The sequence below is a fragment of the Ambystoma mexicanum genome, chromosome 13, assembly GCF_040938575.1.
Source record: "Ambystoma mexicanum isolate Mex_15411 chromosome 13, UKY_AmexF1_1, whole genome shotgun sequence".
NCBI lineage: Eukaryota > Metazoa > Chordata > Amphibia > Caudata > Ambystomatidae > Ambystoma > Ambystoma mexicanum.
In genome coordinates, this window is record NC_090938.1 from 629,664,537 (window position 1) to 629,678,167 (window position 13,631).

Below are 13,631 nucleotides of genomic sequence, written 5' to 3' on the forward strand. Positions count from 1 at the left end.
AAAAGCGATCCAGGAGAGAAACATGCTAATGTTATACCGAAAACTCCAATTGGAGAATAAACCAAAACCATTGGAGCTGGTGAAGAACGAGATGACAACGGACAAGATCAATGTACTAAAAGACTGGAAGCTGAGAAATATGAAGTTATTGAGAGATCTAGACGTCTCGGAAGAGACACTTGAAATAAACCCAGTCAAAATATCAAAAAAACTCTTTGAAGCAGACTGGATCAGGACAGAGGACATAGCGCGAGCATATAAGTTGATGAAAGACTTCCCAACGGTCCCGAAAAAACTATATGACACAAGACGTTACTTGAAAAAGTTCCCGGTTAAAAGGTTGGCCAGAACATATCTGAGATTTCGGCTAAACCAACTACAAACTAACGAAATTCAATTTATAAGGAAATTGTCATCACATAACAAATGTAGATACTGCAAATCAGAGGAGACAGTAGAAACTAGCCGACATCTTTTACTTAAATGTGAAGGTATCAGTACATCGAGATCAGTCTATCTAGGGAAAATAATGTAATCATTTACCACACTGACGGAGAATAATTGGTGGCAGGCCTTTAACGAAGGAGAAAATACTAAAAATGTGATTGCGGTGGCATCCTTCTTCGAAAATATTAAGCTGACAACGAAGTAAAGGGAACATGAGGAACTTCTTTATGGTCTAATGTGTGAAAAAACCTCATCGAAGGAGAAGACTTCATATGTGAAAATGTCTGAGCACGTCTTATAAAAACCGAAATCAAAACAAAAACGTGAACATTGTGAAGCGGACTAAGGGATTAAATAAGTAATGGAAAGAAGTGTGACAACACAAACTGGTTAAAGATTTTTAGTACAACTAGGTTTACGTAAGGAACTCAATAGGTCAGGCTGCAATAACATCAGAAATGGTCAAAATGGAGGACCTGGAAGGGACTTTCCTTTTGCTTTTTTAGGAATACTTAATGTTGAAGGGGATCTTAATGGAACTTTACGGATACATTGGACCTTTTTTTTATTTTACCTTTGAAAAAATTGTTTATACAATTGAATCAAATAAAAAAAATAAAAATAAAAAAAAATAAGTGTTATGTGGATGGACAGGCATTTTCATGGAGTCAGTTTGGATATGTTTTTGCGCTGCGGCATGCATTTTGGTGAAGCCAACAGGAGTAGTTGTGTGGGTAATGGCATAAATTGGCAGCGCCAGCGTGGACATATTTTTTTTTTTTAAATTACATTTATAAAGCGCTCACACAGCCCGCAGGCATCGAGGCGCTGTTACAGGAATAGTTTTTTTGTCTTAGTTACGTATTTAAAATGCTCTTAAACACCCAGAGGTTTCTAAGCGCGGACCCGGGGATCGAACCTGTGTTGCTTCATGTCGTCTTGCTTCCAAGACGCGCACGCTGCCGCTGAGCTATCCTCCCGGGACAGGGATCATTGCCTTATAGTATCATTACTGGCATTATGTGCCAAGCAAACACAAGTATGTTTTTGTAAGAGAATACTCACATATATTGGTGCAGCCAATAGGTACGGGCACAGCCAGTGAGAAAATGTTTTTATACTTGCACGTATTGTGGTCAAAGGCATCATTTAAATATGTTGGCGGAAAGCTCCTGTGCATGTTGGAAACTTGCGTCAATTGGATTTTTTTCATGATTTTTTTCATGAGTTACCCTACAAAATCAATTGCAAACTGCCTGTTTAACCGTTTTCCAAAACATGTGCTGTAAAATGCACCATTTTAACTCATTATTTAAAAAGAATTCTCGCGGGAGTGAGGGGTAGAACCCACACATCCCTACACTTAAAAAAAATCACCCACTGCCAGTGCTGAAAGCTTGTCACTACAAACACACAAATAACAAAGGGGGGGGATCATGGGAGAATCTCTGCCAGACATGAGTCCTGGTTACAAGCACCGAAATGCTAGCCAATTCTCCTCTGAACAAGAGTACCAACAGCAACCCCAGACACTTGATTCAGTCTGGTTGAACCTCATCAGTAGGGTGAGCTGTGCCTCTCTATAAACACCTCTCTATAAACACACAGACACACTTATAACACCGTATGGTGGATGCCGAGGTGCAATGTGAAGTTCTGGGAGAAGGGTTCATGTAAGTTACTTCAGCTGTCTCGCGTCCCCTCCGATGAGAGGTCAGCCCGCTCTCCCTCCCCTCCGCCCCTCACACGTGCCTCGCGGCCTCTGACTGCACAGGAAGCACCTGAGTTTCTAAGCCCCCCTCACTGTCTTTCCCCACCCCCTCCTCTTGACGACGGAGGGCATGGCGGGGAAGCTGGGGCGGGTCAGGAGACTTTATTTGGCACGAGAGATGAGTACTACATACACGTGCAGTTACCCCTGATCTCAGAAAGGCAGAGCTGAGAAAAGGGGGAACTTCTCACAGTCACTCGTCGTCACACTGGCAACGGCACCAGAGCGGACAGGGGCTGCCTGGGCTGAATACACTCGCTGAAAAGCCATGGAACAGGGCAATGGTGAGTCGAATATATTTTCTACTTTTGTGGCAAGAAAAAGGAAATATTTGACGGACAATTATCAAAATGTTGCGACATTTGTGCCTACGTAAAAGGCTTTAGTGGGTTACGAAACGTACACAATTCCATTTCTAACGACTCCTGATTGAAACAGTCTTCAGAAACTGGGTTCCTGCATGGGCTGGGTGTGAGGAACTTTGCACTGCTTGTGCTGTTGGCAATAATTATCAGAAATTGTCACAGGTTTGTAGGTCAAATGAATTATAAGTGGCAGATGGGTAAAATAAAATATTGTGTGCCTTTTTAGCAGTATTTCAAAGTTTTGTGGCACATTTAAAAATCATTATGCGCTTTTTTGTTGCGAGCACGAAATCCCTATCTACTGGATGGTCTGGTGAGTGTCTCTACCAGGGACGTCATTTCACCAAAATGCCAGGGGTAGGGGAAGTGACATCACATGACACTTGACCCCTGATGACATCACGGGAAGTGATGCCATTTGACCCCACTCCGAAGTGATATGGCGGGAAGCGATAGAACACGACCTTTCACCCGTTGACAAAACAGGAATTGGCATCACATAGCATTGACACTACGAAAAATATGGTTACGATATCACTATAATGTGATGTACATTTCATACAAGAATGGATGGTCATATATATCGTTAATATCAGTGTGTATAGGCCCATTCACCAAATTACTGTGAATGCAAGCAGACGTCCATGACCAAATGATAATGATGTGTTATTATATAGCACTGACGCTTAAACGCCTTATATAGAAAAAATATACACCCAACATCACCCAACCTGTGTTGGTACTCATTTATCGACCTCAGAAGGATGAAAGGCTGAGATGAGGCATTTAAGAACAGACTAAATCAGTGACTCACCCCCTGAAGTGTGCCTGAAATAAACATTCAATGAGTCTAGCAATTATTGTATAGAATTCCAGAAAGACACATTATTTGGTATTCCTATTCTTTCTTATTTAGGGTCAGTGCTGAAAGTGTTAGACTCGTGGCACTCCTGTTCTTATTGTTCTTCTTTTTTTAAGGGGCCCGGACAAGAAAGCCAGCAACTCCAGAAGTAAAGAGCCACATGGTGCTGGCCACAGCCCAGGAGCTTGCATTACAAAAAGAAAACAAAAAAATATATCTTTTTATTTTCTTTTTTTCTTATTTTTTAGAGGTCGCAAGGGAGACCACAGAGGTCGCAAGGGAGACCTCAGAGGTTGCAGTTGCGACCTCTGGCGACCCCTAAATGACATCCTTGGGCTCTATGCCCCCAACACTTGCCTAGATATCTAACAATTTAATAAAAGGCCATATGTATGTTTGTCCCTAGATTCAGGGCAGTTCCTAGCCAGCTTGGTGCCCAGGGCAAAACACCAGAATGACTCCCTCCCCCCGACTGGCACAAGTCACTCTCAAACTACACCTCTGTGTCGTGCAACAAAACGCCTCAAAATGAATAAATAATTGCTATATAAATTAAGCTGGTTTCAATACATTGTAATGCAAGTACTTTACAGAAGAATTCTAATGTGAAAACACAGCTGTTGCTGTCCAAGTAAATGGTTTTTCTGTCACCTGCTCTTAGGGAAAGCCTTCCTGAATGCAGTTTCAAACTGTCGGTACTGGCACACTGCTGTGTGACCGGCCTGCTGGGGTCTGAGGGTCCACTGACCACTGCCCTCTGTTGCAGGTGTTCTCTTTGTACCACCTCACTTGTATTTCGCAAGGGGCAATACTAGACTAACCATATGATTGATCTTCTGATGGAAGGTTATCATTCCAAGGTGGACAATCTGGTACACTCTTATGGCCTGATTCATGGAATTTGTTGCACAGTTCAAAGTGAATTTGAACTGCTGAAAAGTGATTTTCCACTGCAGACAAAAACTCTGATTCATGGAACTGTGCAAAGTGTATTTTTGCAGTGCAAAGTCAGTGCAGAGTTCATTTTCTACTGCAAAAATGACTTTGCACTGACTTGGCACTGCAAACATACAATTTGCACAGTTCCATGAATCAGGGTTTGTGTCAGCAATGCAACAGCCGGACCTCATCCCAAGGACTGAATCCAAAGGACTACCCCTGTCTTGGCCTGCACATTACCCCGCGACGTCGAGAAAGGGCAGGAGCCCCTCCTACCAGCCTCCCTACGAATGCCGTACACCACGACGAATATCCTCAGGTAGCCGCCTTCAGCTACTTATCTGTTATTGTGCTGCACGCTCTGATCAGCGTTCACGGTGCCATCTGCCTGCTGCATTAAGCATACATATGTTTTTATCTCCGTATTAACCGGAGCCGACACGAGGCCTGCCTTAAAGTGGCCGCCGCCGTGTGTGTTTATTTTGGTTGCTAAGCAACTATTGCAGCCGCTGCTGCTCCATGCCAAATGGAGGTTTGCCTCTACTTCCTCCTTGGTCCTACGCCCAAAGACTGAATCCAAAGGACTACCCCTGTCTTGGCCTGTCGTGGCCGTAAGGGCAGTGGTCGAAGTGAGCGGGAGCGGTCTCGAGCGGTGCTCCTCTACTTTTTTTAAATTCAGTTTTACAGCTCCTATACTTTTATTTTAAAAATAAACCATTCCGGAACGGTTTCGTTTTAAAATAACAGTGTAGGAAGCAGTAGAAACTTGCACTTTTAGTGCAGAGCACTGAGCATTCCCTTAAACAGCAGGAAAATGTGTTTGGGGGTTTGTATTGTGTGTGGGAGGGGGCAGGGCAATGGGGTTTGCGAGGACCCGGGACAGGCTAGCAGGGAACATAGTTCCACTACTTCTTTTCTTACACTTCGACCACTGTGTAAGGGCCGTGGGCCCGCCACTCTGCCCCTCCTCCCATTGCCACCACTGCTCGTAAGCTTCAGCCTACACTACGAACGAATGTGGATGCCACGGTAATGACTATCCCCCATTAAAATACACTGCAGTAGCTCATAACTGCACCGAGGTGATTCGTCAGTAAAGTTAGCTATAACGAACGTTCCCAACCGGCAACTTACTATGTTGCGAATGCACCTTTACTTTTCTTATCTACATGCATCTAGCTTATGCCAGAATGTGTTGATTTTAGCCTCACCTGTAAAAGTTGCAATTAGCCTGCCTGGAAATATGCCCTCCCTAGAGCGCCTCATGTGAAATATTGCATCTAGCTCTGATTGTGTTGATTCTAGCCTCACCTGCTAAGCTGGTCTTAGACTGCCCGAAAAATCTCTAGCTTTACTTAAAATACTGCATTCAGACTGTGTGAGACCCTGCTGACTATATCTGCATAATAACACATAGACTGCCTGAAATCTACCCTGCTTTAGCTTCATCACTAGTCCTGTAGCAGTGTCAGGCCTACATCATCCTGCCTTATCAATCAGCATGCCTCCATTGCTCACAAGTGTGCTCGCCAGTGTCCTGTACCTTATAAATATCTTAGTTATACTGAGACTGATACTCCCACTAGCTACACTGCATCTGACTATGCTCAACATGCAACTACCTAGCAACGCACATCTAGCCTTAAACGACCTACTGCCAGCGATACCCACATGCCTCCCCATTCTACCTCTGAAAGGAATCTTGGACTCAGAGCTAGACTAGCTAAAATATATGAGCCCCTTGCCCGCTCACTGCCTACCCAACTAAAACACAAAACTATACTACTCCAACCGAGACCACCCACAAGAAAATCTAACTCCCCTCGGAACCTCAACCAAACTCACCCACCCAACCCCACTAACTTGGACCCTCCTTGCGACATATCTCAGGACCGCTGCCACACCACTCCTACTAAAATTCTGACAAGCCCCCAAATCAAGGGAGCCCTGATCAACGCCAGATCGCTAGTAGCACATGCAACAGAAATCTCTTATTTGATCCTCAAAGAAGACCTTGACTTCCTTGCCATCACTGAGACATGGCTACAGCCAGCAGCAGGTCCGATGCTCATGCTGGCTATCCCAGATAATTATTCCATCTTGAGACAAGATCGACCCAACTCCAGGGGAGGAGGGGTCGCCATTATCCACAAATGCAATCTTATTATGAGACTAGCAGCAACAATTAATGTCCCCTCCTGCAAAATACTTTCAGTTAAAGTCCCCCTTACTAATACTCAAACTCTTAACATCCACCTGATCTATCGCCCGCCAGGTCCTTTAGGCACTTTTGACGAGGACATCAACACTATCCTAACTAACAACCTCAAAAGTTCCACCCAAGTACTTACCCTTGGGGACTTCAACCTGGGCTATAATGACCCTGTAGACTCATGCGCCAGTACGATTGTCAATACCCTCTCTGATTTAGGTTTTACACAAAGAAGTATGGAACCTACACATGACAAAGGCCGAATACTTGATTGGATAGCCGACCACAACTGTCTAGCAAATATCACCAATATCTCACCTCTAGCCTGGACCGACCACCATTTGGTATCGTTTATGCTTTCAACTACTCGACCCTTACCCCCACACTACCAGGCCCCCCCTACACTCACAAGAAAGAAGAGAAATATTACCGCAGAGAGACTTATCCCTAACATACTCCCCACCTTCAACTCACTTCCTGAGTATTTGGACCCAGAGACTCTGGTCGAAGATTATAATAAAATGATGGCCACTTCGCTGGATCATATTGCCCCCCTCAAACTTAGATCTAGCAAGCCTAAATCGCACCTAAACAATTGGTTCACACCTCTCCTTAAAAATTTAAGGTTGCAAAAAAGAAACTGTGAGGCCACTTGGAAAGAAGTCCCCTCAGTAGCCAATAAACTTAAACTCTCTAAACTAACCACCCTCTACAAAAAAGAAATCTACCTTTCTAAACGTACTTCTTTTGACTCCCGGATATCCAAAGCAAAATCTAACACGAAGGAATTATTCTCCATCTTGAAAGAAGTGTAAGCCCCCGTAGCCCCATTAGATACCTGCACCAAAGATAAAAACTGGTGTTCTGAAATCCAAAACGCATTAGCCAACAAGATTGCTACCCTCCAAAACAAAATCACTCGTAAAAAAGCTACTTTAAATGATCCCCCCCATCTAATCCACCTGAGAAACCCACTCCAAACAAAACCCCTCACTTCAACTTCTCTAAAGTGACTACATTAGAAGTGGAAAAAATCATCTTGTCAGTGAAACCCTCAAATTGCCAGGGAGACCTGTGCCCGGCACAGCTCATTAAAGATGCCGCCCGTGACCTCTCCCCTTTCATTACAAAATGAATTAATGCCTCCTTCTTCACTGGCTCCATCCCCTCAAATCTAAAACAATCCTGGGTACTCCCCCTACTAAAAAACCTACACTTCACCCGGCCACGCCTACTAATTACAGACCCATAACAACCGTACCCTTCCTTCTAAAAATCTTGGATAAGGTCGCCTATATACAAATACAGAGGCACCTGGAAGAACACCACCTCCTAGGAGCGAGACAATCAGGCTTCCGGCCCCAACACGGGACTGAAACTGCTCTCATCGACCTGAAAGCACAAGTTGACAAGCTCAGAGACAATAGCCAAGCAGCCCTACTGCTCCTCCTTGACCTCTCTGCAGCTTTCGATTTGGTCCATCACTCCGTCCTGTGCACACACCTCGACAACTCAGCCCGCTTCTCGGCCAAGGCTATCACCTGGATCAGATCTTGTCTCAATGACAGAACCATGAGGGTCTTCTCACCTACAGCGGCATCAGACCCTATACCCATCACGTGTGGCGTGCCACAGGGCTCCTGTGTCTCCCCCACATTGTACAATATTTTTACCAAGCCCCTTTTCAATGATTTGGATCATCTCGGTATCACCTACACTAACTATGCAGATGATACTCAGATCCTCCTTGCGCTTTCTGGAGATTATGAAAAGGATTTGGCCTTGGTTAATAGAGTATACATCATCATCCACGCATGGATGGCCACACACGGGCTATGCCTGAATGATGATAAAACTGAACTCATTATTTTAGGCACCTCCACTACTCTAAAGAAACTAAGCCCTGCCTATAGTTCCTTCCTGATCGATGGGAACAGCATCAAAGTGGGACAAGTAGTTAAAACACTGGGCTTTTACCTGGACTCTAACTTCACTCTCAAAAAAACAGGTAAACTCCTTAGCCTCCTCCACGGCATATACGTGCAAATTGATCCGCACTGCCAAACCCTTCCTGTCAGACGCTAGTTGCCTGACCATCGCTAGAGCCCTCATTCTGTCCCGCCTGGACTACTGCAATGCCCTCTATCTGGGATCCTCGAAAGCCACCACTAGCAAACTACAAACTCTTCAGAATAATGCTCTTAGAGCGGCCTTGGCCATTTCTAGAAGAGAGCACATCACTGGACACAGCCAACAGAACAACTGGCTCTCTATCAAAGATAAAATCACCCTAAAAACGGCATCCCTCACTCATAAATCCCTTAACAACGCCGCCCCTATCTATCTATCTGACAGATTCCATAGACAGTCCTCTGAGAGACCGATAAGAACAGCTTACAAGGATTGCCTCTCTATCCCTAACTTTAAGCGTTCTACAATAGGGGGAAACAGCTTCCCAGTGCAAGCAGCTAAATTGTGGAACTCACTACCGCCTACTCTCAGAAGGGACCTACCTTATCAAAGCTTCCGATTGAAGGTAGTCTCATGGTTGAAAAGTAAGCATCAAACTCACGCTGGTGTTTAACTTGCCCCACTCATACCTGCTGCACACTCTGTAACAACTGTGCTTACCTGTATATATGTACATTACCCTGTGTTTTATTTTTATTGTGTTTATGTATATCTTATGATTGTTGTAACTAAGCTTCGCATATTCATGTAAAGGCTGCGCCCTGTTACCTTAGGGTATGCTCGCGCATTACAAATAATAAACCAAACCAAACCAATGTCACTTTTCAGTGCTGCAAAGTCACTTTGAACCGTGCAATAAATTCCATGAATCGAGCCCTTATTGTACTCTTGCAAAATAACTCTATGAGAGTGGGAAAGGGGACAAATAGCACCAGTGGGGGTTCCTGTATGCTTTGCGTTAAATTACAGAGGATTTCAGGAATATAACAGTGATCAGAGATCTTTATATTGGATTAAAAAGTCTGTGATAAAAGGATTGTATGTGTGAATCTCTAATTCATAACAAGGGCATGGCTTGGTGCTCCCATCACTGTTCACAACACTCACCCTAACATTAAAATGTTTGTAACCATAAACCGTACTTACTCATTTGGACAACTTATGTTTTTGGAACATCTTTTGGGAATTATATCTACAAACCAAACAGAGGAAGAGAGACCCAATAAACAATTCACAGAAAGGCTACACAGAAAGGTATGTACCTCTTACAAACTTTAGCCTGACCAGTAATAAGCTGATGAAGCGTTTTAAACAAAACCGGCTGCTAATGCATGGTAAAGGGTCCACAGTTCCTAGGCCACTGCCTCCTCACCATTGTGCAGGCCTCAGGGGTTATTTCTGCAAAGAAGAGCAGGCCCATGCTTTATCTAACAGAGCTGGTATTAGCATGTCCTATTAGTGCTGGCCTGCAGCTAGTGAAACGCATGGTGTGGCAGTGTAGAATGGCCATTTGGCCTAGTGGATGTACAATTTGAACCAACTTCTATGATTGTTTTATGCATTTAAGTGGGGGGACAGTATGGCATGCTCGTCAGAGCCACATACACAAAATTTTCCAGCATGCTATTGTATGGACATTGGACACAGCAGACAAAAACAGGCATATGTTCTGTTACACACAGGAGCGCCACATAGATGCCATTAAGCAACAGGGTGGTGGCTTGTGCAGCGCAAAAATCATTGCTGCACACACATCACTGCATTGATGTGCCATGGACTACTTTCTGCATGGTGACACACAATGAACTCTACTTTCCTAATCAAGGTGCCAAGGAACATTGAGTTGCCATCTGGTATGCACGCTAGGCAGTGGATGTCTTGTTAGAAAATTAAAAGAACTTTGATGCAGAGTTGAGTCGGCATAGAGCAGCCAGCCGAACATCTCAGAGGAGCACCCACCTGCACAGCAGGCTGCTTAACCTTTTGTCCGGTAAGAACAGAGTCAGCTTTCTGGGTGGGCCTCTTACTGCGCCCCCTGGACCTCCTGCGCCCCGGGCTGTCGCCCACTCTGCCCGGGCCAAGAATCGGGGCTGCCTGTATGTTTGTCCGACGCTGTCTTCGCTTTGCCTGTTGTCACCGGAGCTGTTGCCTTAGGTTTTACAGTGGTCCAATTTGCATAGCTTCGAAGGTTGTCACCGCTGGAGGGAGTTATTGGCTTAAGATATATATTGGTCCTACTGTGTCAATGAAAACCTGCACTTTGGCCCGTGTACACAGGCCTGTACACTAGTTTAATATATATTTACCATCTTTTGATCCCCCGCCTTTACTACAGAAACACCTGTCCATTAAAGCACCAAAAAGCAATCATAATGTGGTAGAATATATATAAGAATTTTGCAATAATGGAAATACTGTATAATGTCAACATACCAGGTCCCATACAGCTGGACTTCTGCCATTTGGGTAGCCTTTTAGCACTAGGTTGTGCAAGAGAAAGGGAAGAAGTATAGTTAGAGCGAGGCAAGATGTGACAGCAGAGGTGCTGATGTGTAAAGAAGGGAAGGGTCCTGCTCTCTATGCACTGGCACAGGCCCGGCTGAAGACGTGTGGGGGCCCACTTCAACATTTATCTATTTTATTTATTTCATTGTTTTTTTTATAATGTGCCTAATACCATACCTTGTTCGGTTTCTAAGCGTGAATCCGGGATTCGAACCTCTGTTCCTCAGCGTGGTCTTGCTTCCAAGACCAGTGCGTTGCCCCTGTGCTATCCTCCATTCATGATGGTTGGGGGCCCCCTGTTTATTGCAAAAACTGTCTGTGGCACCCGTGGGGTGAATACATTACAATGGCAACAAAGATAAGGTATTTCCCCATTCAGGGAACCCGGACCCGGTCCATCCCCATTCCCGTTTGAGCCCCCATAGGGCTACATGGGAATGGGGAGGGTGCTAACAACGGGCCCGTTAATAACGGGCCCGTTGTTAGCACCCTGGTCTGCTAGCGGATTTACCAGGCACCCTTTGCGGGTCCCGCGAGCAGACTCTTAATGGGGCGGTAAGGGGTTGACGGCTCCGGCAACTTTACCGGCAACGTTAACCCCTTATTGCCAACTGCGGAATGAGGCCCTATGTATTTTGCTTTTCCCAAGTTTCAGTTATAGCATGCTTTTTTTCGGCCGTTGTCTCTGTTACGATCATCACAAGACATTCCATCTCGTTATCCTCGGTCACTTGACAAAATCCTTGTAGCTAAAAGCTTGTGTACGTTGTAGAAATGTTTGACCATAGCACATAAAGTGGCCATTGATTTCATTGTGCCACAATTAAAGCTTGGTTATAAGGTGTTTATCTTTCCTATCTCCCTGGTATGCTGTTCAGGATGTTTGCATGTATGAGTAACGAGTGCCCGGAGTATGGGATGCCATGTGAGTCTGCTGGTTTCCCTGCGCTACTCTAAATTCTTTAATACATAGTTATGAACCCTCCCAATGGTATGTATTTTTGCCAACCTCTGAAGCCTGAAAAGTAGATACACGCAGGCTTGACATGTGGCCAACACCTTGCACCAGACCTGCAGATGAACTGGCCTTCCTCTTAAATCTCAGTTACCAGTTTAATGGTATCCACTACATAATGGAATTTTCTTTCTGACTTGGAGAACTTTCAGACATGTAATTGCTCATTTTACTATAGCCGGTAGAAAGCTATAGTCGGTAAAATAGCTCTGTGGGTTGAGCGCTTGGTGCTGCGATATGTGTTCTGTAGGTTGCAGGTTCGAATCCCGGTAAGGCCAACTCAGCCTTTCATCCTTCTGAGGTCAAAAAATGAGTTTCAACACAGGTTGGGTGATATTGTATGTATTATTGTTCTATATAAAGCGGTTAAGCGTAAGTGCTATATATTAACACATCATTATCATTTGGCCTTTGGACGTCTGCTTGCATTCACAGTAACTTTGTAATATGGGCCTGCACAGGCTGATATTAACGATACATATGGAAATCCATTCTTGTATGAAATGTATATCACATTATAGTGATATCGTAACCATATTTTTCAAAGTGTACTTAGGAACAATGCTATGTGATGCCACCTTCTGTTTTGTCAAAGGGTGAAAGGTAGTGTTGCCTTCGCTTTCCGTGATGTCACTTCGGGATGGGGGTCAAATGACATCACTTCCTGTGATGTCACCAGAGGTCAAGGGTCGTGTGATGTCACTTCCGTTACCCTGGGCATTTTGGTGAATTGACATCCCTGACTAAATGCCCACTCACAAGCTCTAAACCCTTCTTTGTTGGCAAGTGGCTGATGTGGAGGAACCAGTGTTAGAAGGCAATGAGGTGATAACACTACTGTCTATCCCATGGGAAGACAAAACGCAGATTATAATGCGAACGCTGAAAAGCACACATTTTAAGTCCCAAAACGAAAATATAGATATTAGTATATTGCCAATGTTACATGACTGCTCACTGGCAGCATGGCGGCAGTTGTTGGGGGCCCCCTGAAACTTGAGGCCCCTTTCATTTGAAAAGGTTGAAAGGCCCTAATGCCATCCCTGCCTTGGTAAGATTGTAGATGAGCTGGGTTTGGGTTTGTGTGGTTTGTGCTTTTATAATGAACACATGCATGTATTGCTGTTGAGATAAAAGAGGGATTCATGCACTCGCTGTGGAGATCTTTTGGTAAAACAGAGGTCATAGCTTTAAATCACAAGATAGGCAAGTCAGCCTTCCAAACATTCCAGGCTGATAAAATCATTGCCTTTGAGTAGGGTAATAGATGAATAACATTAAAACATGTTCCTATTAATCACCTATCGTAGACTGTGTGTTGACTGCCATAACTCTAGATTATTGGAACAACTTGAGGGCCTACTAGGAGTAGGTAGGTAGGGAAGGTATTCTGAGCAGTAGAGGTAGTAGAGAATGTATGATACCTTTTGGTGATTTAAGTACCCAGTTATAGGCCTGATGTATAGCTAGCAATCTGAATATTGAAGAGACTAAGGGCTTCATCACGAGTTTGGCATAGTTCTGTGGTATTCCGCTGAACTACT

At 44.3% G+C, this 13,631-nt stretch overlaps 1 protein-coding gene across 1 annotated transcript in view; it reads left to right on the plus strand.

The window, feature by feature from the left end:
• The first annotated feature begins 2,342 nt into the window (after positions 1-2,342).
• The window catches only part of CCR7 (C-C motif chemokine receptor 7), a 91,424-nt gene continuing 80,135 nt past the window's right edge, over positions 2,343-13,631 (plus strand). The window contains exon 1 of the mRNA XM_069634560.1: positions 2,343-2,502. Within this exon, the coding sequence (XP_069490661.1) occupies positions 2,487-2,502 (16 nt within the window). The 5' untranslated portion in view covers positions 2,343-2,486. The remainder of the gene's footprint in view (positions 2,503-13,631) is intronic.